The sequence below is a fragment of the Gymnoscopelus microlampas genome (genome assembly GCF_963454915.1).
Source record: "Gymnoscopelus microlampas genome assembly, chromosome: 14".
NCBI classification, from domain to species: Eukaryota; Metazoa; Chordata; class Actinopteri; order Myctophiformes; family Myctophidae; genus Gymnoscopelus; species Gymnoscopelus microlampas.
In genome coordinates, this window is record NC_139951.1 from 48,942,525 (window position 1) to 48,967,786 (window position 25,262).

The following is a 25,262-nucleotide window of genomic DNA, read 5'->3' on the forward strand; positions in this document are numbered from 1 at the left end:
TACCTCTGTGTCCACATCGTGGCTTCCATGGCTCGCCGTGGATCGTCAAAATTAGGTAAAAAAAACGCTGGCATGGCGGATGAATTAATTAGTTCCTGGCAGTCAATGTGTTAACGGACGATACAAAGAAACATCACTTACACCACCTTAAAAAAGAACAATCAGGGACGTGCACAGATAGACTCTAGGTGGTGCTAGAGCACCTGCCCTTTGCCCTCTTGACCAGAAGTGCCCTTTTAAAAAAAAGAAAAAAAAAAGTTTTTTTCCCAGTTTACAACGGTCTTCAACAGGGGGTCCGGGACCCCTAGAAGGGTCCTCAGAGTTACTACAGGGGGTCCGCCAAATCTTTATGTGATATGATTTTTCTTTTTACCATAACCACTCGAAACCTAGCATCCCTTTTCTGAGGAGAACTTTAGCCAAAAATAGCAGATCTACAAGCCCACAACGCCTCGTGGGCTTGTAGATCGGCTATTTTTGGCAAAGAGGTATAGGTGTAGAGGGAAAAAAGAGCAGACCAAGTAAACAAAAAAAAGTATAATTTACTTGAGCACCTGCCCCTCTAAATGTCTGTGCACGCCCCTGAGAACAACGGTTCAGTCTTGGTTCTTCAGGAGCCTTTCAAAAAGTGGTTAAAATTACAGTATTACAGTCAGAATTTTTGTTAATTTTATTTTAGAAAATGTCCTTTGAAAGTGTGGCATTTCAAGTCACATTTTGTTTAAAATACAGAAAATAGACACGTACATGATACAGCAAAAAAAAGGAAACAATGACAGAAAATAAAGCTAACAAGCCTTTCTGACTGCTCTAGTTTTTCTCTGTTTGAACGAATGGAATCGAAGGCAAAAGGAAAAGAGGAAAGAGGGTGGAGAACAAAAAAAAAAAAAAGAGGCTTCGGGGACACAGAGGTGGGAGGGGGGGGGAGAGAGGGGGGGGGGGGGGTGGGGGTGGGGACAGGATGAGACGTTAGTTAAAGGGATACTACACCCAAAAATATCGTTGGATCAGTCACTCACGCCCCGCGTTGCCTTGAATGACAGGGTTTTTATTTCCCCCATTTTTTGCTTTTCACGGAGGGAACAGAGGATTAGCGGAAATGGTTCATTTAATTTCTCACACAATGGCAAAACCGTTCGTCAAAAAAAATGTCCGTAACAAACAAACAAACAAACAAACTACTCGTGCGGTATCTCTCATTGGGTATGCGGTACTTCTAAAACAATAAAATATTGCTAAATAGACAAACAAAAAGGAGGTGAAGAGCCTGGTGGGCTCACTGGTGTAGTTAACCCATTAAGACCTGAGGCGATTCTTAAAAAATAATTTTCTAAATCCTAACAGTTTTTTGAAAAAAAAATCAGAAAAATATTTTTTCAAGATTTTTCAAAAAATAGCAGATCTACAAGCTTACGAGCTTGTATATCTGCTATTTTTGAATAGCCAAAGACATCTAAAGTGACACAGATGCGTTCCAGGTATTAATGGGTTAATGTGAAGAGCCGCTGGGATATACGGCCGTGTTGGGTTATTTCAAGTTCCTGAAAAAACTATGTACCTATAGGAATATTTTAGCGATAATAGACGTGGTTTGAGACACATGGAGCACACGGTGGGATAACAGTAGTTTTTTGAGAATGTACCCCGGGGGGGCGCTATAACGACGGCGTTCTGCTGTTTTTAACGTGGAATCTCCATTGGACCCAGAATTAGCTTAACATTCGTGCTAATCTCTGTTCTCCGCGAAGGCGGTGAAGGTGGGAATTAAACTTCCGGGGTACTCGAGGCGACGCGGGGGGCGAGTAATTGGTACAAAAAAAAAAAACATAATTTTCTTCGGGGTGTATTATCCCTTTAGTTAAAGGAACTATGGTTCAAGGTTTTAAATTATTTTTTTTTATAAAGTCTAATTTTAAGATTTAATTCTTCCTCTTTCTTTTTTGTCTTTTTGTTGGGTTTTTTTTTTTCTCTCTTTTTCATTTTAAATGGTAGTTTTGATCTTGCGGAGGGAGGGGGGCCCAGGGGCCCTCTGCGCTCCTCTCTTCCTCCAGGGAGGGGGGGGGGGGTGGTGGCGTGGTTTCTTCCGGGCTGAGCGCAAAAAAGGAACGGCGACCCCCCCTAGTGGCGGCAGTGGGGAACAACTTAAAACTGCCCGCCGTTGTTGTCGTCGTCGTCCCGCCTCCCCCCGGCCCACCCACGCGGGGCCCACCCACACCGCGGCCCACACACACACCACCAACTCAAGAAGATAAAGTGGAGTCCTTCTGTGTTTGCTGTGCTTGTGAACGTTGCATGGACTTCTGACTTTCCACATCTCTAAAATGTTTCTCCACCTGGAAGGAGAGAAGAGAGAGTGTTCATGGTTAGTCTGGACTGAAAACGTATATAATTTGTTACGGCTCTAGCAGTGATTCTTTTTCAAGGATCCTCAGTTTGACATGCACTAGGCTATGGACCCCCATTTAATGGCATTTATACCTCTGGGACCCCAATTTATATTGTAAAATCAATGTTAATTTAACTCTGAGAGTGTACAAATGGAACCAAATGGACCCTAACGGGTCCATTTTTTCAATACCGTTTCTCAGGGAAATGTATTGCACTAAAATGTCTGCATTCTCGGTCAATTAATTATTGGTTGATTTGTATACCTGTTTTCCTTTGTTATTGTGTACTAGTGTCTGTAGTGTCTTGTTGTTTGTTAAATGTTGTGTTTGTGCGTCTTAAAAAATTAAATAAAAACATTTGAAAAATAATAATAATCCTAGTTGCGGAAATATGTTTATTTGCAGGGGTGCACATAACTTTTTAGGTCTGGTACGCAGAAGAGCACCTGGAGATGTGACTTGGTGCGCATGGTCCCGTTCCGTTTTGTCAACGGGGGGGGGGGGGGGGGGGGCGAGAAAAAAAGGACGCTCTGTTTCTAAATTCCGCCGATTTTCGCCGTTTCTTTTTCTCACGCTGTTAGGTAAAGCCCCCAAGGTTGGTGCCCTGTGCTGCTGCGCTGATTTTATCCGCCAGATTGGGACGTTCAAGGCATATTTTGCACTGCGCACCAGTTATGTGCACCCCTGTTTATTTGGCATCAATCCAAGATGTCCACCAATTATTGTCAAAAAGCCATGGAAAATTATGGTCAATGTAAATTAAACATATTTCCCCAACTAGGATTTCTTAGGACTTTCAGTATGTTGTTCTGGACATCTCATAGAAATGATGCATGGTGGGAAAATAATCTGTTACAATGACTTTGATGTGAAACGCTAGTTTGCCTGGGCTACTACCTTACCTTTAGGAGTAACTTCACTAAGTGATAAACGTACCAAAAGTAGAAAGTACTCACTATGCAGAATGTCCCTTTTCACAAGTTTTCAAATGTATAAAAATCTTTTGAAAATAGCAGATCTACAAGCTCACTTGTGAGCTTGTAGATCTGCTATTTTCAAAAGGCAGAAATGTATATAGGGCTGCAGTGGGTAATGTATGTTTCGTAATAATAATCAAAATCTACAAAGTAACTAACGTTTTCAAATAATTGTAGTGGATACAATATTTGCCTCTGAGATGTAGTGGAGTAGAAGTAAAAGTAGTGGAAATTGGAAATACTCAAGTAAAGTCAAAATACCTCAAAATTATACTTAAAGGTAGGGTAAGTGATATTTTTGGGTTACAACAAAAAGTATTTTGTTAAAAGGTTAAAGCACTATATTGTGATAGTAATCATTGCTATAGAGTGTTTGTTCAGTAACAGGAGTCTCCATGTCTCTACAGCTCTTTAATAAACAGAAAATTAATTTTCTGGTAGGTGTCAAACTCTCAGCCAATCAGGAGAAAGTACCCATTTTTAAGCTTCATTTTTATAGTGTTCCAATTCCAATTTTGCCTAATCATTTCTTAGTGTCATCACTTCCAATTTCACTTGTTTAATCTGTATCCTGATTGAGTTCTCTATCCTGATTGGATAAAATTGGAAATGAAACTGAAACTGAAACGAAAATGCATTTTCTGTTTTATAAAGAGGTGGAGAGACAAGGAGACTCCTTCTACTGAACAAACACTCTATAGCAATGAGTACTATCACAATATAGAGATATTTAACACTTATTGTAACCAAAGAAAATCACTTACCCTACCTTTAAGTACAGTACTTGAGTAAATGTACTATGTTACTTTCCGCCACTGTCTGCTGTATATGGTTATCTCTGGTGGTTAGGAGAGAGAGAGGCGGTACTGTACTTACTATTTTGCGTACGTGACTTAAAGCGCTTCCCTCTTTGCCTTTGCAGTTCTCTGCCTGGTACGGCGGCGAGATTACGACGTCATCCATCACAATAATGTTCTTCTCCTGCCATTTACAGTCTTTGATGCTGCGGAGACAAAGCCAGTCATTAGTGTCACACGTGTGTGTGTGTGTGTGTGTGTGTGTGTGTGTGTGTGTGTGTGTGTGTGTGTGTGTGTGTGGTTCAGTGGTGGAAAAGGTACACACATTTTTAACTCAAGTAAAAGTATCAATACTGCCAGTGGCGTGCACAGACATTTTGAGGGGCAGGTGCTCAACTAAATTATACACCTTTTTGTTTACTTGGTCTGCTCTTTTTTCCCCTCTACACTTATACCTCTTTGCCAAAAATAGCAGATCTACAAGCCCACAACACCTCGCAGTGCGAGGCGTTGTGAGCTTGTAGATCTGCTATTTTTGGCTAAAGTTCTCCTCAGAAAAGGGATGCTAGGTTTCGAGTGGTTATGGTAAAAAGAAAAATCATATCACATAAAGATTTGGCGGACCCCCTGTAGTAACTCTGAGGACCCCCTAGGGGTCCTGGACCCCCTGTTGAAGACCCCTGCTGTAAACTGAAAAAAAAAAAAAAAAACTTTTCTTTTCTTTTTTTCAAAAGAGCACTTCTGGTCAAGAGGGCAAAGGGCAGGTGCTCTAGCACCACCTAGAGTCTATCTGTGCACGTCCCTGAATACTGCAATGTGGAAGAACTCTGTTACAAGTAAAAGTCAAAGTACAAAAGCATTGGTATCAAAATGTACTTAAAAGTACCGAAAGTAGAAAGTAGTCATTCTGCAGAATGACCCATTTGACAAGTTTCCAAACATATAAAATGTATTAAAATCCTTTGAAAATAGCAGATCTACACAAGCTCACAATGCGTCATCATAGCTTGTAGATCTGCTATTTTCGAATGGACGAAATGTATATAGGGCTGAAGTGGTTAATGTATGTTTAGTAATAATAGTCAAAATCTACAAAAAGTAACCAAAATGTTCTAATAATTGCAGTGGAGTAAAAGTATAACATTTGCCTCTGAGAGGGGCAGTAGTGGAGTAGAAGTAAAAGTACTAGGGGAAAAAAGTACTACATTGGATATACGCCAATAGAGTAAAAATACCTCCAAATTGTACTTAAGTACAGTACTTGAGTACATGTACTTAGTTACTATACACACCACTGTTGTGGTTCAACCGACCACTTGATGTTCAGCGGGGGAAAAAAATAGTTGATTTAATTTCCATGGACCTGGATGGCCTTTTAACATTGTGACTGCTTGGCCCTTTCATGTGACCCTAGAGAATAAGGAAGCACCCGTCCGGGTGTCTGATATCCAGGCTGGTGCTCTGGGAGACCAGAAGAAGAAATGGGTGTCGGGTGGCTGTGACTTTCGTCAATACTAAAATCTGATACGGCCAGACGTGTTTTAACAGGCCAGGAGTTAAAACAATGAGGCTTGGGTTTTCTGTTGCGCCAACACACACACACACACACACACACACACACACACACACACACACACACACACACACACACACACACACACACACACACACACACACACACACACACACACACACACACACACACACACACACACACACACACACACACACACTTAATAGCTCCATAATGGAGGATAACGTTTCGATGCTTAACACTTGTGGACGTTAATGTAATGACCGTACTACTCCTTTATCTACTAACAATACATTAAGTGTCCAGAATCAATGGTGAAATGAGGTTTGCGTTTCCATTGCATAGTAGGACCCTACTCTACTAGCCTGGTAAACCCTCCCTCCGGAAATCTCATTTCCATTTGATTTCAGGAGTGAGTCTGGCCTGATCGCCCATTCTGCAATATTGGCTGTGGGCTGGAGCTGGGCGGGAGTAATACCGTTGACTGACAACCCCTTCAGCCAATGGTCGTTTTTCCCCTTCAGCCAATGGCAGTGCATTTTTACCACCTCCGTCACTAATATGACGCAACAGGACTTTTGAGACGGCCATGCCCAAAATAGGTTGCCTTATTGGGATACATGCGTGTCACTCCCCGCCCCTGCCGGTTCTCTAAATGTATATTTTTAAATAGGCTCTGTCATGATTAATTGACCACATATATGAAGTTAAACAACTAAATTCTATCCAAACGATATCTTAATAGTAAATTCCGTGCCTCAAAAAAGAAGTTTGAGACCGTTTTAAAAACGAAACTAAGAAGTGAAGGCACTCGGACAACAACAATGGCTGCCTTTCGTCTTTTGTCGGCGGCAATCAGGCTGCACTCGGCTTCATTCGGGCTCACTCGAACTAGCCACCTGATTGGCCAACTGTCGCTGTCAATCACAGAACGATGTGCAACGACGCTGATAGGCTCGGTTTGCTGGTAATTCCGCTAGAAACTCCCACAATGGGAAATCATGCCAGACTCACTCCTGGAATCAAATGGAAATGAGATTTCCGGAGGGAGGGTTTACCAGGCTACTACTCTACAGCAGTGGTGGAAAAAGTACTCACATTTCTTACCTAACACATTGTGTGCCAGAGGTTTATTAAAACAGGGTACGTTCAGTGCCTACATTTCTTCCATCCACTTAGGTTGATATGTTTCGTGCTGTAGAAGCCCCGACGCGGACGTGCATGTAAACAAAGCGTGCGTGCGAGACGGCGGAGGGTCCCGACTAACGCCTGGAACAATAATATTTCCAACGCGATCCTCCATTGCAGAGTGATCGCCGATCGAAAACGGCTCACTTCCACCACGTTAAAAAAGAAATGGGAGATATTAAGCTTTTAGTCAAGGAGTTAAGGCCTTTGCACACAGGGTGCGATTAGTCAATCAGTTTTTACTGCATGCGAAAAGACGCACGAATCGAACTGGGTTCGATTGGAAAAAAAACGCATCGCCGCACGGCAAATTGGGAGCCGGTGTGCATGAGGTCATTGAGAACCATGTGTTCATTTAAAAAATGATATTGTCCGTTTTTTCCGTGCGAAAAAAATAGCAGATCTACAAGCTCACAATGTGTCGACCCGAAGCCCGCCACCAAATCAATTGATTCTCTCTCTTACGTGCACGTATTCCTGATGCACACAGCAGCAGCAACAACACGTAACTCTACGATGCCTGGTCACTGGCGCCGAGTCTGACCTCATGCTAAAACAATACAGAACACACACACTAATACTCACTACTAAGAGAGGTTCACTTGTTGTGGGTTTATTAAACATAACCACCGACAAAGAAATGCTCACATAGCCTATCCCGACCCGACCGTCCCATTACTATTACAGAGAGACATAAGCAGCATGCAGAAGACCAACAGTCCACACATTGTGGACTTTAACCCACTCAGTGCAGGAACGCATCTGTGTCATTTTAGATTTCTTTTTTTTCTTTTTTGTTCAAATCTTTGAATATATATATATATAATTTTTAAGTGAACATTTGTAATTCAAGTCTTTGCTTCTTGGGGGGTCCCTGGAACAACATATTTTGAGATGGGGGGGTCCACGGCCAAATACATATGTAAAAATGTGTTCTAAATCCTAACAGTATGTTGCCATATCAGTGGTGCTCCAACTTTTCCATATCAAGGACCCCCCATCTCAAAATATGTTGTTCCAGCCAGGGACCCCCAGAAGCACAGATTGGGAGTTTAAAATGTCCATTTTAAAACATACATACTCAAAGATTTGCACACATTTTTCACGATTTTTCAAAAAAATTGCAGATCTACAAGCTCATAGCGCGGCACTCGGTGCCGCGCTATGAGCTTGTAGATCTGCTATTTTTTGAAAAACGGTTCGACGTTTCCACCCGTGAGGGTCTTCATGGGGTCTGAATGAAGGGGCCCTTGGTACGGTAAGGGTCTTCATGGGGTCTGAATGAAGGTTCAGACCGCAGCGTTAAGACGGTTCTTTCTTCCGCATGCACGCACGTATTCTAGTCCGACACCTGTCTGAACCAGACATGTTTGGGATGTGCCTCCGTGTCTCTATCTTAGACTTCACACACATAGGCAGCATGCCACAGCATGGAGAACACAATGTTACCACCATGTCCGTCCGCAGCAGAATGCAGGAGAAGAAGAATGCACCCACACGTTGTAAAGAACAGAGCCAGGACACGGGATCCAGCAGCAACTTTAGTCATTATAACATTTTATGATCTACCTTTTGTTTTTTCTGTGGTGTGTGAACAGTGATGAATGAATCACCTTCCAGACATTATATCCCCCCCAAAGATTAATATTTAGATAACCATGTATAGGCACTTAGGATACTTATATGAGCCTCATTTAACGTTTATTTAACCCATTAAGACCTGGAACTGTGTCATTTTTAGATTTGAGCTGAAAAGCATTATTTTACACTTTGGGCTATTCAAAAATAGCAGATCTACAAGCTCATAGCGCGGCACGGAGTGCCGCGCTATGAGCTTGTAGATCTGCTATTTTTGAAAAATCGTGAAAATGTGTGCAAATCTTTAAATATATATATTTTTAAAGTGAACATTTTTAACTCAAATCTTTACTTCTGGGGGGTCCCTGGAACAAGATATTTTGATGGGGGTCCGCGGCCAAATGCATATCATTTTGGGGGTCCTTGACATGAAAAAGATTGAGCACCACTGATATAGAAACATGCGTTTTTCAGAAAACTGTTGGGATTTAGGAGACATGTAGAATCGGCTTCAGGTCTCAAGGCGTCAGTAACGTAAACGCATCTAACACACAGACTCCATAAGAGGTTAAATTCATTGGTTAATACCACCGTGATGTGATTGGTTGACATGTTGTAATGAGTCCAGCCCCCGTGCCTAACCTTTTTTTTTAAACAACCCAAATGAACGGGCTGGGTCCGGTCAGGTCCCGAAGGGGCACTCTACCTGGTACCTGCCAGAGAGACTAACTAAGTACCTGTAAGTACCAGGAAAAGCACCAAAACAAATTCTACAACTTGTTGTAGGCTCTACCAGTGGTTCTCAATCTGTTTCATGTCAAGGACCTAGAAACACCCCCCCCCCCCCCCCCCCCCCATCAGAAAATATGTGTTGAGGAAAGGATTTGTGTTATTATTCAAAATGTTTCATTTTCTTTCAAGATGTTTCTAAATATAGATCTACAAGCTCACAACACGTGGGTCAAATTGGGAGAGTGTAGATCAGCTATTTTTGAATAGCTAAAGCATAAAATAATTGTGATGATATATATATATATATATATATATATATATGATTATATCCCACACATTTCTGTGTTGTCACTGCTGTCATATCCTATTGACTCTCCAGCCAGTGAGTTCTATATTAACTCATCTTGCCCTCTGGAAGCCTCTCAAGGACCCCTGGGGGTCCCCGGACCACACTTGTGAGAACCACTGCTCTGTGTTCTATTTAGACATGCAGGATAAGCTTCCCTGATCACACATTTCTTCAGTGCCTGCTGTTCTATACACTGACAAGAAATCACACAGATTGAGTCATTAATAACCTTTGCTTTTACATGAACTATCCAAGAGCATTTTATGGAATATTCTTCAGGACATTTGACCACTCTGAATGCTCTAATGTTAGAATAATAACCGAAAGTAGCTGATCTACAAGCTCTCGACGACACATCGAGAGCTTGTAGATCGGCTACTTTCTCTGAGCATCAGGATTCCATAGAAGACATGCTGACTCGAATGGAATCCAAATGACTGACGTCAGTGAGAACTTTAACCTGTGTGTGTAGTAGTGATGAGCGGGTCGACCCGTAACCCGCGGGTCAACCCGCGGCGCGGGTGGGTCGAGTCAGGATTTCAGAGGCAATTATGCGGGCTGCGGGTGAGCGGGTCAGCCGCTCTCACACGCAAAAAAAAATAATAATCACATGCACTTGTTTTGTCTTTACTCCTAATAAGAATAAGAATAATAACAATAAAACAGTTTGAATACACTTGGGGTGTATACTTGAAGATTATTTTCCTTCATGATTTTACCGTTTTTTTTTTTTAACACGGTTCGCGGGGCGGGTTGAGCCATAGATTTATATATGGGTTCGTGGGGCGGGTTGAGGCGGGTTGGGTTCCGGGGCGGGGCGGGTCATAAAAAAACCCGACCCGCACATCACTAGTGTGTAGGGACGGTACAATATGAAAATTACACCTCACCATTATTGTGGAAAAATAATATTGCGATTATGGATATTATCGCGATGATCAAAATATGCGTAAAACTTAAAATGCCCCTTTTGTTGTTAACCAAATGAATTCACCAGCATCCCTATTCTGGGGAGGGTACGTTTCGCCAAAAATAGCCGATCTACAAGCACACAACGCCTTGCAACGGCTAAAATTTGATTTGTGTAGAGTGAAATAAGAGCGTATACCAAATGCACTCTTTTTACAGGTCTGTTTTATCAAGTATAGAGGGTTTAAGTGGTGAATTTGCAGCTCAACTAAAGCTAATTCATCCTAGTGTATGAGGGAGGACAATTTCACCATAAATGAAAATCTCCACGGTATGATTTTCGTCAGCGTTTTTTTATCACGATAAACAATAATAACGATTATCGTCCCATCCCTGTGTGTGTGTGTGTGTGTGTGTGTGTGTGTGTGTGTGTGTGTGTGTGTGTGTGTGTGTGTGTGTGTGTGTGTGTGTGTGTGTGTGTGTGTGCGTGTGTGTGCGTGTGTGTGCGTGCGTGCTTACGTTTTGTGAATAGTCTGGAATAGCTGTTGTCCCTCCACAGAAACCCCAGCACTGATTGCATAGGCTTGGGACAGCTTGTCTTCCTTTTCTGACCGTGCTCGATTGGCAAGCTGTGAACACAAGAGGTAGAGAGACCAAGGAGACAGGTGAGAGAGGTCTTCACACTCCTAGATACACAACAGACAGACAGACAGACAGACAGACAGACAGACAGACAGACAGACAGACAGACAGACAGACAGATCTACAAGCTGTGAACACAGAGGTGGAGAGACCAAGGAGACAGGTGAGAGAGGTCGTCATACTCCTAGATACACACAACACAGGAAGGATTTACTCTGGCATTCCAATTACAAGATTCAATATTAAAATTGTTTGTTATACGTTGAGTAATAATTGCTCCATTGATTAGACATTGATAATTCTAAATATGCTCCTCATTGACTTACATTGTACGGTAAAACAGCTCTCAAAGTCACTCTTTTAGTACGTAAACAAACACAAACAAAGCTGATTCATTCAGCTTTCATTCATTGAACAGGAAAACTTCCTGTTGATTTTGCTATTTTTATAAAGAAGAAAACCTGGACTGGATCCGTGGATCCGAATCTTCAAATAGTAGAATGAGCAGGAAGTTGACATTTCTATTTGAAAAACAAACAGTACTGGGTTTGGTGATGTTCTATATTGTCTGAATCAGCTTTGTTTGTGTTTCTTTACGTGCTAAAAGAGTGACTTTGAGATCTGTTTCACCGTACAGTGTAAGTCGATGAGGAGCATATTTTGAATGATCAATTTCTAATCAATGGAGAAATGATTTTAGATTTCTTGTCGACCTTTGGAGTTACATCATGGCAAGGTAACTACACAACCCACACCTCTACCCCTATTTGTAACTATACCTTTGAGGACAGGAACTCCTTTTAGGGTTCCTGTTGCTACGTACAGTATATAGCAACATATATTTATTGTAATTTTTTAATTAATACTTGAAGTTTTTCAGAACACTTAGGTCAGGATTCAGAAGGGGTCAGGTCTTAATGGGTTAACCCATTAAGACCTGAAGCCGATTCTACAAAATGTCTCCTAAATCCTAACAGTATTCTGAAAAAAGATGTATGTTTCTATATCAGTGGATATAATTTTGGGGGTCCTTGACATGAAAAAGATTGAGCACAATCTTTTTCAAGTCAAGGACCCCCAAAATTATATGCATTTGGCCACTGACCCCCATCTCAAAATATGTTGTTCCAGGGACCCCCAGAAGCAAAGATTTGAGTTGAGTTTGTATATATATATTCAAGGATTTGCACACATTTTCATGATTTTTCAAAAATAGCCAAAGTGTAAAATAATGCTTTTTAGATGCGTTCCAGGTCTTAATGGGTTAAGTGGAAAAGTGCATGTGTGAGTTTTATAAATATCGAACCAAATATAAAGTATTAACGAGAGCTTTGTGACTAAATAATAACTACATTGTATCCATTGGAACACATGGTTATTTTTTTTTACATTTCCTGAACAGTAACTTGTTGTGGACCTGACAGTACAGACAGTATATTATGTGTCACTAATAGATAACTAGTCTACAGGCTCAGACTAAGGCGTTTAAACATTAGTAAACTATTCTGACACGAGGACAGACTGACCAACACCTTCTATCCAGTGGTGGAAAGTACATGTACTCAAGTGCAGATATAAATTATTACATTATGAAACATACATTAACGACGTCAGCCCTACTTTATACCTAGGCTATTTGAGAATAGCAGATCTACAAGCTCACAACGCGTCGCATCGCGACGCGTTGTGACCTTGTAGATCGGCTATTTTCAAACATTAGTACTTGGTACTTAAAAGTATATTTTGATGCCAATACCTTTGTACTTTTACTCAAGTAACATTTTGAACACAGGCCTTTGACTTGCAACAGAGTGTTTTTATATTGTGGTATTGCTACTTTTACGTGAGTAAAATATCAGAATACTTCTATCACACATTGTAGTCAGGTGAACAACAGTAAACCTGGTTACTTATGTCTCACAACTGTTACAGTGCAGGAGGACACTGGAAAAAATAAAAAATAACCCGTGTTCCAGTGGATACAATGTAGTTATTATTTAGTCACAAGCTCTTATTAATTAATAGTTTCATTAGTTAAATTTACCCCCTTTAAACCCACAGACACACTTGACCGCTTACACACACACACACACACACACACACACACACACACACACACACACACACACACACACACACACACACACACACACACACACACACACACACACACACACGTAACTTTCCTCAGAAATGATATTCGAATATTGGTCTTAAAAATTGGCAGATATTCGAATATATTCGAATATTATTATTATTAAAAAATATATTTAAAAAGAAGCAAACTTTTTTTTGAATGTTTGACAGGGACAATACAAAAAACAATGTATCAAGTGCTTGGATCCAATAATACATTGTTTTTTGTATTGTTCCTGTACAAAAAAAAATGGGTTTATTTTTTTTAAATTCGATTAATTTTCATATTCGAATATACATATTTCCCCCATATTCGAGAAATATTCGAAATTCGAATATTAATTTACCAGCCCTAACACACACACACACACACACACACACACACACACACACACACACACACACACACACACACACACACACACACACACACACACACACACACACACACACACACACACAAAGGAAAGAAACAGAAATAAAAATCATCACAGTTCTGACAGAATGAATGAAACAATAAAAATGGATAGTTTTTGCTACTTGTGTGTGACGCTGTAGTTAGTGTAACAAAGTGGGACATTCCTTTACAAATAAACTATCAAACAACAACAATATTAAAGGGATAGATCACTCAAATCATTACTTTTTATCTATGTATTAGTCACCCCATGGAGACTTGAATTCATGGATTTTTTAAAATTTATTTTTTGACACATTCCTAAGACAATAATTTGATGACCAGCAGGTAGGCTAGTGGTTCTGGTAGGAGGGTGAACTATGTCTTTAATGTTTGGGCAGTTTAGACATGAGGGTCCAACACACAGGCCTGATTAAAAGCCCTCAGTGACATAAAGCACATGCATATCGCTGTTGTCAGGCAGACAAACCTCTTATCTGAATATTATAACTTTTTTTCCCGTAAAATGAACACCCTAATTGATCACACTACAGCCTCACACAAAAGTATCTTTTGCCGATTTTGAATTTGAATCCTGAAAAGTTAACGGTTTTGTACATAACAAGGTTTTACACCCGAACAGAGACATATATATATACACACACACACACACACACACACACACACACACACACAACGTACCTTGCTAACATTCAGTGATGCTAGTGGAGGAGGGGTCTCAGTGCAGTCATGTATCATTTTCACGTCAGAAATATAGTTTACGTTGACCAGGATGACATCGTTGAGGTTGGGCTTGCCGCTCGAGGAAGCACATTCTTGGGGAGGGACTTAGGGTCAAGGAATATATATATATATATAATAATAATAATAATAAGCACATAACAACGTAACGGCAACAACGTGCATTGTGTTAGCAAAAGGTTATTCAACTCTATGGACGGGGTTGCCAGATGCTGCTTAATATAATTTCCCCCGCAAGATGTTATTTGAAAATAGCAGATCTACAAGCTCACAACGCGTCGCATCGCGACGCGTTGTGAGCTTGTAGATCTGCTATTTTCAAATAGCTGTTGTATTATGTTAAAGTGCTCATGTAGCTCATAGTCGCTTCTTTTTGGGAAGAATCTGGCAACACTGCCTATGGGCCTAGCCCCCCTGCACAGACTCCGTGGTGACTAAAACTAAGACTAAATATATTGACAATTTCGTCAACAAATAAAAACTAGACTAAAATTTTAAGTGAGGGACGAATTTTATGCTTGGTTTGCGCTCTGAAAATAGCCGATCTACAAGCTCACAACGCGTCGCAGTGAGCTTGTAGATCGGCTATTTTCAGCATGCAACCAAGTGTAAAAATCAGCCAAAACGACGCCTTCAAGGCACCAGGCGCCAACATACATTTTTGAAAAATCTTGTGACAAGTGTGACAACTACTACTTTAGAAGGCATTTGTAGAATGGGCCTCTCAGGTGTTCTTAACCCATTAAGACCTGGAACGTATCTGTCTGTGTCACTTTAGATTTCTTTGGCTACTCAAAAATAGCAGATATACAAGCTCATAGCGCGGCACTTGTAGATCTGCTATTTTTGAAAAATCTTGAACAATCTTTTTTTTTTTTTTTTTTTTTTCAAAAAAACTGTTAGGATTTAGAGAACATTTTTAAGAATGGCCTCAGGTCTTAATGGGTTAATGGGTTAGAGGGTTTAGTGTATGTGATGAAGACTGCGGTACCTTTTCAATCATAATAGATGTGAGCACACACAGAGAGCCAGTGTACAGTTAGTAGAGATGATGTGTCTGTATGTACAGGTTACAGTAGAGATGCAGTGTCTGTCACACAGCTCAATGCAACACTGACACCTATAGTGAGCAGGCCTGGAACAACATCCTAAACACAAGCTATATATATATATATATATATATATATATATATATATATATATATATATATATATATATATATATATATATATATATATATATATATATATATATATATATATATATATATATATATATATACATACACATACAACACAATGTATATGTGGACTATTCACAGAAACATGGTGGGAAAACACAGAACAGAAATCTATTAAAAAAACGTTCAAACCGCAAACACATACGGTGTCATTTTAGATGTTTTGCTTCAATCATTATTTTATACTTTAGGCTATTCAAAAATAGCAGATCTACAAGCTCATAGCGCGTCACTTCGTGCCGCGCTATGAGCTTGTATATCTGCTTTTTTTGTAAAAATCTTGAACGTTTTTTTTAGCACATCTTTAACTCAAATCTTTGCTTCTGGTGGGGGTCCCTGGAACTAAGTATTTTCAGATGGGGGTCCGCGGCCAAATGCATATCATTTTGGGGGTCCTTGATATGAAAACTAAGGTTTGAGCAGCACTGATAGTATAGCAACATACGTTTTTTTTCAGAAAACTGAGGGACTGAAGATATTTGTAGAATTCCCCAGAAGCAAAGATTTGAGTTACAAATGTTCACTTTAAAAAAAAAATATATATATATTCAAATATTTCCACACATTTTCATGTTTAAAAAAAAATAGCAGATCTACAAGCTCGCTATGAGCTTGTAGATCCGCTATTTTTGAATAGCCCAAAGACATCTAAAATGACAGAGACGCGTTGCCGGATTGATTGAGTTAATGAGTATTTGACCAATGTGTTTGTGTGTCAATCTGAAGGCCTTTCAGGGGCAGAAAAAGATCAAAGACAGTGTGACTGACGGTCAGTGAGGTATTACTAAGTGGTTAATGATTACACTGGAAAGCTTTCTCAACTTTGCAACCAACCCTGGTCTAAAAACTCGGACCCCCAGTCCCCTCCCCTCCCCTCCCCCCACAGCCAGCCCACCTCACAGGCTGATTAGCACATTCACACCAGCACTGATTATACTAACAATGAATTAAAGAGGGACGAGCATTACACTAGCAAATGAAGAAAAGAGGGCTAGCCTGGCCAGTGGCCATTGAGAAGAACCGGTTGGGTCAGTTATACCGTCTTGGGGTTTTTTTAAAGGACAATCATTTCCGCATACATTTGCTCGAGAGCAGTGCTGGGAAAAGGTACTCAATCTTCTTAATTAAGCAAAAGTATCAAAACTGCAATGTTGATGCACTCTGTTACAAGTAAAAGTCCTGAACTCAAAATGTACTGCGGTAGAAGTACAAAAGTATTGGCATCAAAATATGCTTAAAAGTACTAAAAGTAAAAGTACTAAAGCGTTTGAAAATAGCAGATCTACAAGCTCACAACGCGTCGCGATGCGACACGTTGTGAGCTTGTAGATCTGCTATTTTCAAAACTAAAAGTTTTCATATCATTGCAGTGGAGTAAAAGTACAATATTTGCCTCTGAGATGTAGTGTAGTAGAAGTTAAAAAGTTTTGAGAACTGGAAATACTCCAGTAAAGTAAAAGTACCTAAAAAATTGTACTTAAGTACAGTACTTGAGTAAATAGTACACCACTGCTCGAGAGTAACCCTACTAAAGTAAGCTGCGTTTGACTATTAAGCTACTATGGCTTAAATGAGGCACGATGTAAATCAAATGGCTCATTAACCATTCAATCTATATTTAAAATGCTAATAGTCCTGTCATTATCAGACGGAATTAGGCCTGGACAGAATGTTGATATAGCAATATAGTGATATCAGACTAGAAAGCATTTAGGACAGTGGTTTTCAACCTTTATCATGCCAAGGACCCCTAAATGTATATACATTTGGCCGCGGAACCCCATCTGAAAAGGTTTTGTGCCAGGGACCCCCAGAAGCAAAGATTTGAGTTAAAAATGTTGTCTTTAAAAAATAAATATATTCAAAGATTTGCACACATTTTCAAGATTTTTCAAAAATAGCAGATCTACAAGCTCATAGCGCGGCACTGTAGATCTGCTGTTTTTGAATAGCCAAAGCTAAGTGGTTAAAACGATTGCGACGCTATGTTAACTCATTTTGCTGGGGACCCCCTGGTACCCCCCCAAGGACCACTGGTGGTCCCCGGACCACTGGTTGAAAACCACTGGTCTAGGATTTTAGATATTGCAATACGGCATAAAGCGCAAGTGTTGTCTTTTCCTGGTTTTAAAGCCTGCTTTACTGTAAAGTGAAGTCATTTACTGACTGTTCTACCCATTTAGTAATTACATAGGCATTACTGATGATTAGTAAATATTACAGAACAGTCAAAATAACGGCAGAATGTCTATATATATACAAATATTGTGATTTTTGCCCACATCGCCCAGACGGAATACGACATAGATCCTGTAGATAGAGTATCTACTAGTAGGGTTGGTTTTATTTTATCTCGGTTATTACTGCGGTTATTCTTATTGCTCTATTTTTATGAGATGTTTAGGTTGTGAATACATTTAGAAAAATTGTGAAAATTACTAGTGAAAAAGGGGGTAGGAGTTTATAAGTTTTACACTTCATCCTACTCCTTTTCGGACATTGTTTTTTTTCTTTCCTTCTGTTTTTGTATTCTATTTGTCTTTTTTTAAATAATGTTCGAAATAAAACTCATTCATTCATTCATTCATAGATAACCGATCCAAGGTCTGCGCGTTAGAGGAACATATTACTATTGAACAGAACCTATGTGTAGGTAAGGATGAACAAATGTGGAAGAAGTATAGATGTGCCATTTCTAATGCCATAACATGCATGTTTTAGGTAAAAGATTTCGTTAAGAATGCGAGCACATCTGAAGTAGTAGTGTTTGGCTGCACGGCTCAGAAGAATGCATACAGACAGATAAAACTATCAGGACTCAAGGACATGCTCCTTTGGACACATTTATTTCATTTTCGGAAATGTGCCTAAAGGACATTTCCCCTGAGTACTGATATTCTTCTGTTTGCAGGTAGAGATGAATGTGATCGTCTCTGTCGGGGTGAAACCTCACACGTCCACATCTGTTACTTTTCACGATTAAAATTCATAAACATCAAAAGTAGCAGATCTACAAGCTCGGAACGCGTCGCTTCGCGTTTTGTGAGACGCTGTAGTATGATCAAGTCGGAAATCAATTCACGAAAAAACACAAAAAAGTTAGAATGTTGAGATACGAGGTTTCTGCCCGACAACAACGATATGTTTCTAATGCTAGAACCTGTGTGCAGGTAGGTATTGTTGAGGTTCACACACACACACACACACACACACACACACACACACACACACACACACACACACACACACACACACACACACACACACACACACACACACACACACACACACACACACACACACGTCTCGTACACATTTAGGGTTCTTCAGGGAGATTCAAAGGGGGTCCCCCGGAAAAATACTGTAACAGTTTAACCATTTAAACCCCGTTTTATATACACTGACTCAATAAAAAATAAATGAGCAAAAATAGCAGATCTACAAGCTCTCAACGTGTTGCATCGCAAGCTAGCTTGTAGATCAGCTATTTTTGAACATTTTCTGCCTATGAAGATGACATGCCCAAATAATATGGATCCTACCAGATTGAACGTGGTTGATGTCACTATATTGAGGTTAGTACAATGACACAATGTATAATACATATTTATAATATATACATATAAGAAGAACTATTCAGATCACAGGTTTTGATCTCCTCACCTACAGTATTAAGACAGTTGTAGAATTATGTTCTACATAATAAAACATCTTCTCTTTATGGGGGTCCCTCCCTGGCACACAAACTCTTTTCAAAACGAGGGTCCGCCACTTAAAAACGTATCGAATTAGGGGTCCCGACCAAGACATGGGAAACGCTGGGGAACCAACGGCCTATTACTCTACCTCTACCCCACACAACATCATCCTGTGTCAGTTATAACACACTGTAGGTATAGGATGGTTGTTATAACGTGATAATAATCATGTGTTCAGACATCAGCATGTCTCCTAAAACAGAGCTTCTCAAACTGGACCCCCCCCCATAACTCTGACAGTGTACAAATGGAACCAAATGGACCCGCAAGGGTCCATTTGGTTCCATTTGTACACTGTCAGAGTTACAGAACCATAAGGGTCCATTTGGTTCCATTTGTACACTCTCAGAGTTACAAACAAATATTAAAGGGTCCATTTGGTTCATAACCATCATCGATCATTTAAATCGGGGACCCCCTGGAAGCTCCTCGAGGACCCCTGAGAGGGTCCCCCCAAATTGAGAACCACTCTACTCTCCTATTACAGGGACCACCAATATCTAAGACATGCCTCATTGCCCCCCTGTCCCCCCTCCCTTCATTTTAAATCTACATCTAGTCCCATTTCAATGCATTGACAGCTTTGCTTCCCGATTGGAACCAGATCTACCAGCCTGGGTGGGCTTGTAGATCTAACAGATCTACTAACAGATCCATCTGTTCCTGTCAGCCAGCTAACTGGACATAGTGGTGGCAGCAGCTAGCCTATAGCAACACTTAGCATCTTAGCTTAGCATCAGCAGCAGCAGCCTGGCTAGCTGCTGCTCCAGTGGGGAGTGGTTTGGTATTATCAATATTCAATCATCCTTTATTACACAACGAGGATCAATAAAACACCAGATATGTTTCCTCTCTTACAACACAGCGATGTAACATTATATGTATGTATACATAAATACATATAATGTGTTTATTAAGATTATCCGCGCTTGTTTTCATTGAAGTCAAGCTAGCTTTAGAAGCTATTAGCTACTTTAGCTAGCAGCGGGTCTGAGGACACACACACACACACACACACACACACACACACACACACACACACACACACACACACACACACACACACACACACACACACACACACACACACACACACACACACACACACACACACACACGATGTGCCTCCTGCCAGATAGTGATCCTCAGTCCACACACAGCGTTGAGCCCGGTGTTGCCAGATATTAGGAGAGAAATGAGTAGTACTATAGTACTACTACAACTATTAAGAGGCCACCCGAGCACTTTATGAACCTATATATGAATCAGCTTTTTGAAAACAGCAGATCTACAAGTTCACAACACGTTTTTCTTGTAGAGAGAATTAAACTCCAGCCATAAAATGTGGCAACATTTTTTAAACATTCTGCCAACGCAAATGCTGCCTGCCTGGCTGTGGCACAAAACATTTAGGAAAACATGTTTGAGAACCACTCACATATAAATGATTATTAAAAAATGTGGAAACAAGTCCAAATAATTAACTACACTTAAGAAACAAGCCCAAAAAAACTACAAACCGCAACTACAAATATTTACAATTTACAACTACTACCAATATTTACAATTTACAACTACAACTACCAATATTTACAGCTACAACATTTACAAATACCAATATTTACAAGCAACTTTAACAGGGGGGGGGAAAGCCCAAAGTCGCTTATAACAAGCCGACATGGCAACCCTGTCTGAGCCGCTCCGCTGCCACATAGTGCTCCATCCAGTGTGTGTTAACACAATGTGAGGAACCACAACACACACACACACACACACACAGTCTCACACACACACTGTAACACACACACACACACACACAGTAAGGACACACTTCCACCCGGGGGAACCTCTAAGGCCACAACACCCTCACCCTCTAAACACAACCACAGCGCGTTACGAGCACAAAAGAGAACCCCAGAAACAGAGGCTCATCTCGGGGTCTGTCAGCCCCTCCAGGAGGCCCTGGCAGCCAGACAGGCCACACGGTCCTCCTCCTCCTCCGAGGAGAGAGAGAGACCCTGTCCTCCCGCGGACCCCTCCGGACACCCCCCTGTACCGCGGACCCCCCCTGTTGTCCATTGTAAAGGATACTGAGGGTCAACATCCTGGACTGGTAGTCGAAGGCCAGCACCTCCCCGGTCAGACGCTGGTCCAGGCAGGTGAGGCAGGAGATCTGGCTCCCCACGGTGAAGTACTCCCCCGGTCCAGGAGCCGCCATCTTCTCCTCCTGTCTGTCTAACAGGAAACCACCGGACTGTTGCTGCTGCTGCTGCTGCGCCGCACGGACCTGACGTCATCGCGTTGTTGACGTCGACGTGCCTGTTGTTACGTTGACGTTACGGCTCGCGTCGTGCCACGCGAGCGTCCGTCCGTTCCGTTTGTTGTCGGCGTGATGACGTAAGCGCGTCGCTGTTATGTGGAGGTTTGGGTTAGGAGTGGTGGGGGAGGAGGTGGGCGCTCTCTCTCTGCTGCTGCTGCTGGCGGGGTAGCTGGCGGGCTTGCCTTGCCTTGTAGTACAGTAAAAAAAAAAAAAAAAAAAAAAGTACAGTTTAGGCCAGGGGTCTTCAACAGGGGGTCCGGGACCCCTAGGGGGTCCTCAGAGTTACTACAGGGGGGTCCGCCAAATCTTTTATGTGATATGATTTTTCTTTTTACCATAACCACTCAAAACCTAGCATCCCTTTTCTGAGGAGAACTTTAGCCAAAAATAGCAGATCTACAAGCTCACAACGCGTTGCATCGCGACGCGTTCTGAGCTTGTAGATCTGCTATTTTCAAATATTTAGTACTTTTACTTTTGGTACTTTAAGTACATGTTGATGCTAATACGTTTGTACTTTTACTCAAGTACATTTTGAATTCTGGACTTTTACTTGTAACAGAGTAATTTTATATTGCAGTATTGGTACTTTTACTTAAGTAAAGAATTTGAGTAGGCTACTTTTTCCACCACTGCTATTAGATTGTAGTTACAGTTTGATCGGTTTTCAACCCCCCACTCCTGACAACTCAACAGGAGAGTCTGGGTTCTCCTGCAGACACAATACACACCTCAGATGCTGACACCAGGCAGCCCCCCCACCTTCCCCTACTCAAGCTGTGACCGACTTAAGGGACAAGGCAAGAAGGGCCTTTTTTCACGGCATGAAAAGGAGTGGACCATTAAAGTACTTCAAATCTGGCTCAAAACATTGGACTCTGTCATAGAACCAATTTCCCTTCACGATTGAGACTTCTGGGGTCCACTTGCTAACCAGCATTTTGCAAAATGGGATAAGAACCATTTCATGATCACCTGAAATAAACTATAAAAGTGAGCTCCTCGGATCGCCAGGCTGGGTTGCCTAACCCAGGCCTGTGAACATTTGGAAGGCAGTCATAGCCAATCGGAATGGAATGTGAAAAATCTGACTGATATCTGACTTGATCACTACCCCAGAGATAATATGTACCGATTTGTGTGAGTTTTTGGACGAAATATATATATATATATATATATATATATATATATATATAGTAGCAAAAAAAATAGTTTTGAAGAAAATACAAAATGGCGAAAATCCGAGACAAAAATATTTTGATTATACGACCTACGATTCAGGAGTTGTGAATCGACAGACAGACAGACAGACAGGCAGACAGACAGACAGACAGACAGACAGGCAGGCAGACAGACAGACAGGCAGACAGGCAGACAGGCAGACAGACAGACAGACAGACAGGCAGGCAGACAGACAGACAGACAGACAGACAGACAGACAGACAGACAGACAGACAGACAGACAGGCAGACAGGCAGACAGACTGTATGACGGAAGCATTTGAACATTGTGAGAGGCAACAGTCTGGCTCATGACTCACGAGACTACTGTGTATAGATCTACTGTACATACAAAACCATCTATGATCCATCAATCGACCGATCGCCCGACCACCAGACAGACAGACAGACAGACAGACAGACAGACAGACAGATAGATAGATAGAGGAGGTGTGTTGCCACTGAATAGGTGGCACAACAGCAACTCTTTGTCATGCTAATGTCATGAACTGGTGAAAAGCGTGTCTGACATGCAGAGTTTCTAAAGGCCAGAGGGGGTTAGGTTTAGGAATAGGCCCACACCCACACATGCAAAATACACCACGTTACAAAGCCAAAGAGGCCTGTTGTTTATCCTCACAATGATGCTGTGATTTACCTGAATTAGAAACGTTTTGAGATGTTTGTTTGATTGATTGATTGAATACCTTAATAGCAGTTTGCAAAAAAAGGTCTGCTAAGAGGATTTTAAATCCAAGAAAGCCTATGGCTTGTTTCCATTGGGTCTTTAGTACTCACTTGAAACATTTAATGACAGACAAATATACACTACAATGCAAAACATCATATAAACAGTTAGAAATCAAAAAGAAAATATGTACAGTAAACAGTTCGGGGGGGATCTAATGAGAAGATAGCTAAATCAGTGGTTGTCAAACCTTTTCATGTCAAGGACCCCCAAATTGACACTTATTAGCCCACGGACCCCCATTTCAAAAGATATGTCAGGGACCCCCATAAGAGAAGATTTTTACGGCTCTAGCAGTGATTCTCAACCATTTTAATTTAAAGGACCCCCAGTTTGACATGCATTAGGGCCTAATGCATGTCAAGCCTAATGATTAGGCTACGGACCCCCATTTAATGGCATTTCTATCCCTGGGACCCCAATTTATATTGTAAAATCATTGTTAATTTAACTCTGAGAGTATACAAATGGAACCATTTGGTTCCATTTGTACACTCTCAGAGTTACAGACCCATAAGGGTCCATTTGGTCCCTACCCATCATTTAGCTGGGGACCCCCTGGAACCCCCTCAAGTACCCCTGGGGGTCCCTGGACCCCACTTTGAGAACCAACAAGCTAAATAGATACATAGATAGTGTTTTGGAATTACGTGATATAATCTTTGTTGCTTCAATGTGGAGATGCAAGTGGTTAATAACAACAGGGTGACTTTGAAATGTGCTAGTCAAGATTAAATCTGTATAATGTTCTATGGTGTGTGCAATACAGAACGGTAGGTCAGGATAAAATAATAGACGGCAGGGCTCCCAGAGAGATGATGACCATGTGAGTAAAGCATCACCACGCAGACACACGGGTCACTCTGGTTACAATGTTTCTGATTGGTGGACAAAAGAAAGAATGTTGAAGAAGAGTTAGTTGGTCCGAGGTCTCCTCTGTTCTGTAGCCAACTGTCCATGGACTCGCTTTTACACTGCTCTGTAATAAACTATAATTAATCTACAAGTTTTGTCTGTCATATAGTATTTTATGTTGATTTTTGAACTGTTTGGTTGCTACTATATATGTCTATGAAATTAATTCAAGGACCCCAACGGAAACAAGTCCGCAAGGACTTTTTTGGCCGGACCTTTTAGACAAAAGTATTATAAATGTAACTGTGTTGTTTTACATTCTTTTGCCTCATAAAAAAATCAATCAATCAAACAAACATATATTTAAGTCTGAAGTCCTTTCCTCAAAAGATCATCTACAATAGATAGAGACACACACACACACACACACACACACACACACACACACACACACACACACACACACACACACACACACACACACACACACACACACACACACACACACACACACACACACACACACACACACACACACACACACACACACACACACACACACACACACACACACTTTAGATAGACACAGACAGACAGCCAATGGGTCCTGAAGTTTCAAGCTCTCCAAAAAGCAATAGGCTCTGACTCCCCCTAGAGGCACTGCGGTGCAACCGCACGGCGTTTCCTAACAAAAAGCCTTGCCCTGTATTATCAGTGTTAGTACTGGTAGTA

At 41.1% G+C, this 25,262-nt stretch overlaps 1 protein-coding gene across 1 annotated transcript; it reads right to left on the minus strand.

Moving 5' to 3' along the window:
- Positions 1-652: 652 nt before the first annotated feature.
- lsm12b (LSM12 homolog b) lies at positions 653-21,647 on the minus strand. The gene is made up of 5 exons (XM_084079169.1): positions 21,479-21,647; positions 14,329-14,462; positions 10,971-11,080; positions 4,241-4,367; positions 653-2,333 (listed from the first exon to the last, which is right to left on the minus strand). Exons 1-5 carry the CDS (start codon positions 21,603-21,605, stop codon positions 2,241-2,243), a joined length of 591 nt encoding a protein of 196 aa, XP_083935295.1. The 5' UTR covers positions 21,606-21,647; the 3' UTR covers positions 653-2,240.
- Between the last annotated feature and the right edge of the window lie 3,615 nt (positions 21,648-25,262).